Source organism: Hylaeus volcanicus, chromosome 2 (assembly GCF_026283585.1).
Source record: "Hylaeus volcanicus isolate JK05 chromosome 2, UHH_iyHylVolc1.0_haploid, whole genome shotgun sequence".
NCBI classification, from domain to species: domain Eukaryota; kingdom Metazoa; phylum Arthropoda; class Insecta; order Hymenoptera; family Colletidae; genus Hylaeus; species Hylaeus volcanicus.
Window position 1 is genome coordinate 30,472,475 of NC_071977.1, and position 3,390 is coordinate 30,475,864.

At 47.5% G+C, this 3,390-nt stretch overlaps 1 protein-coding gene across 6 annotated transcripts in view; it reads right to left on the minus strand.

Annotated features, from left to right (window-relative positions):
• LOC128872466 (disco-interacting protein 2) overlaps window positions 1-3,390 on the minus strand; it is a 45,363-nt gene that overhangs the window by 14,447 nt on the left and 27,526 nt on the right. For 3 of the 6 annotated variants that reach the window (XM_054115182.1, XM_054115180.1, XM_054115178.1), the window contains one exon: window positions 2,894-3,031. The exons of the other annotated variants lie outside the window; for them this stretch is intronic. In XM_054115182.1, the coding sequence (XP_053971157.1) occupies window positions 2,894-3,031 (138 nt within the window). The remainder of the gene's footprint in view (window positions 1-2,893; window positions 3,032-3,390) is intronic. 6 annotated transcript variants of the gene reach the window in all.

The following is a 3,390-nucleotide window of genomic DNA, read 5'->3' on the forward strand; positions in this document are numbered from 1 at the left end:
TCGAATGCAAGACGCACCTGAATTTTTAAGCAATTTTTAAAAAAATACCATTTTTATTATCAAATTGCCTCCGTGAGGTCATTTTCAAGAGTGGAGAATTTGAAGAATTTTAAACCAAACACTGGACATTTTTATATTAATATCGAGTACAAGACGCACTTGAATTTTTAAGCAATTGTTCGAAAAAAAGGTGCGTATCGTCCGTAAATGTTTGCATTAAATTCAAATAAATCGAAAAATAAATCAAAGATATCGGAAAAAGTCCTGTTTTATACCCTACAAAAAATGTACGCTAATCTACTACCCTAACCGTCCGATTCGTGAACGTAGCGTCGTTCCTGTTCGACAAAGTCGAATCGTGCGCGTACAGCTGTTCCGTTTATTCGATTTCCGACAAAGCGCGCAAACGTCGCGCTACCGTAGGCTCGCGAAGCGTCCGGGAACGATTTATTGTAGAATTTTTCCGGAAAGCAGCGCGTCGAATTATCTTATTTCCATCGCAACGCGGCCGTGCACACTCCGCCGTGCGATCGGCCGAGTGGCTCTCGCAACAAACGCGCACCGATGTTGCGCGATGTCGTAATAACGATACAAATATACCACGACCGGAAGCGCAGCGACTCGCTGACCGAATCCGCGCGGACTCTATTACGTTTCGGTCTACATTTCGATCCAGGTTACGTTCCACCGCGCGAGATACTTTATCTCGTGCCGTAACTCGTTTCGAAGAAAGTTTCGCGTTCGAAGAAAATTTCGAAAGTTTCACGATCGAAGAAAATTTTGAAAGTTTCACGATCGAAGAAAATTTTGAAAGTTTCACGATCGAAGAAAATTTTGAAAGTTTCACGACCGAAGAAAATTGAACCGCGTTAAGGCACGATAAAAGAGAAGCAGTCGTTTATCGTCGGATCGTTATTTGAAATTTGTATTAAAATCTCCGCTCGTTCGGTCGCGTGTTCCTCGGATGAGCAGCGAGTTATCTTCCGCTCGTCCTCTTCGACTAGTAACGGTGCACCAGGTGCGAGATTGCCTTCGCTCTGCCTCTAGATAAATGAAGTTCCTATGCGGACTTTTATGCGCGGAGAACCGTTCGGTTTTCGTTCCGTTCCGGCGAGCATCGCGCGAGAAGTTACAAGCATCGTCGCGCGCGCACCGCGAAAGCTCTACCGATAACAATTTTCGGCCATCGTTGCTCGCGAAATTCGTTCCGGCGATTCCACGGATGGTTTGTTTGTTTTCGGAGTGTCGACCGTGCCTGCCACTTTCGGATAGCGCCGAGTGCCATTTAAACACTGCGAATAGAATAATAGAATAGCTTTTCCGCCCGAAGGGATTACGCGTAACGGGAGTCGATTTTATGAATTCATTTTTCTTTCAACGCGGTGACCGCCAGACTCGCGAACATTTCTGCGAAGTTCAAATTTGATCTCGAGACCACCGAAGATTATATAACGTAACATTTGTCGTAGCGATTAATTTTTTAACAGATTCGTTTCTCATTGTCACCTCCTTGGCCGCATACGTGCACGTTTATTTTTGTATAATTATAATTACTGGGAATAATAAAAAGAACAAATGTTTGAGGATAATAAAAAATCGTTCCTGAACAAGTTAACGAAAAGTTCTATCGCACACTACTGGGTGACGTGTTAAATTCCTTTGCAATGGCGGTCGGTAAAGGTCGAAAACAAACAGCCCAGCTTGTATATATCGCCTGATGCAATTTCGGACACGACTTCAAGCAAACATTTCTTTCTTTTTTTTTTCCGCGCGACGAGTACACCTCGAGGAAAAATACCGTCGTACGTTGACCAAACGATCACGGGGAGCACGGATTGGAATAAATTTTCTGGTGCAAGTTCTTTTTACCGAGCAGCGGGGAATCGAAGGGGTTCGTGCAATTACAGGCAACATTCCGTATTTACGATCCGACGAAGATCGTTGGTGTACATTGTGTCCCGTAAAACCGGCCGGTTTCTTTGCAGCTAGCGGCTTATCGACTCCAGCGATTTGCTCGAAAGTAATTGCACGCGCTCGCGACGCCAGGAAACGTTTTATCGGAGCAGAAAGCACTCGCGGGTCCGAAAGCACATTCCTCGCACTCGCAAAGCATGGTTCCGAAGCTTAACGTTGCGCGCGCGTTCGAACGAGAGTCGCGCGGTTCTCTAAACGAAATTAACTGTCCACTTAATTAGCACGCGACGTGTTCTCGATCGGCCTGATGAAACGTACGCGAGAGGAAAGTGGAGATCGGTTCTTACGCGACTGGTGATCGACGTTTCGAATTGACGCGTCGATCGCCAAGCAATCGTGAAAATCTCTGCGAGGTTGAAGAGATTCTGTTTCGAGACGATCGGAATTTGTCGCGAAACGATGGACCAGGATTTGTTGTAAAACCAAGTCGTAGGATATCGTGAAAAAAAATGAACCTCTCTCGAACTCGAGATGGATGGAATTCCAGCCTGCTACGTAACTCGCTACGCTAAACACCATCCACCGACCTACTATTTTGCTATGGTACTTATTTTTCTAACCTCGCTGTATTCACAAATTCTATTCGGATTCATTTTTGTCGATAGCGTGACTCGAGGATTAATTTTTTTCATTCAGTAATAACAAGCTCTGGCACTCTTACATGGGTGACGCGACAACCTACGTAACAAATTCGAAACGGAAAAGCCGAATGTTTCGTGGACGACAACATCGATAGGAATGGCGCCGGTTCGCAGCGAACGGCGCTATCGAGTAAACGAAGGATCGGCACCCGGTCACAGTTCGGCTAAATAGACTCTAACGCGTGTGTAGTCGGCGTCGTCCGAGGTTTAAGGACCCGTTAGCGGTTCTTTCGGTCGCTGTCGACCGTTTGATCGTCCAGCTGGTGTGATGTACTCACCGGAATGATAGCGGCTCTCATTGCGCGTGAGTCTGCGATTGCCGCGTCTCGCAGCCGCCGAGTTCGAGTTCCCGGTGTTTCCGGTCGAGCCGCCAGATCCCGGGGGACTGGCGATCCCGCCAGGTACTAGCCGGCCTCCTGCATGCAACACAACAACAACAACGCCACATAGACAAAGAAAGGAGCTCTACGAGGACAGGGAAGCTACGCGTTTTCGTTCCTTCCAGCGAAACTGTCTCTCCCACCAAACAGGACCGAAGAAACGATTCTCGTTGCCGACTCTCGCTTTCGGGCGCGAACGCGTATATCGTAATGGACGATCAGGATATCGCGGAACCGACCGTAATCGGAGTTGGTCGGTTGTAATATTCGGTCGTCCCGTGAGTTGCTATTCGTGTTTCTCGCTATGTGGCGGCGCGGTGATGTACGCTATCTGATAGACGCGCGAGAGTGAGCCACCGGTGGTACACGCCGCCCGATGGGACATGTTAGCGTGT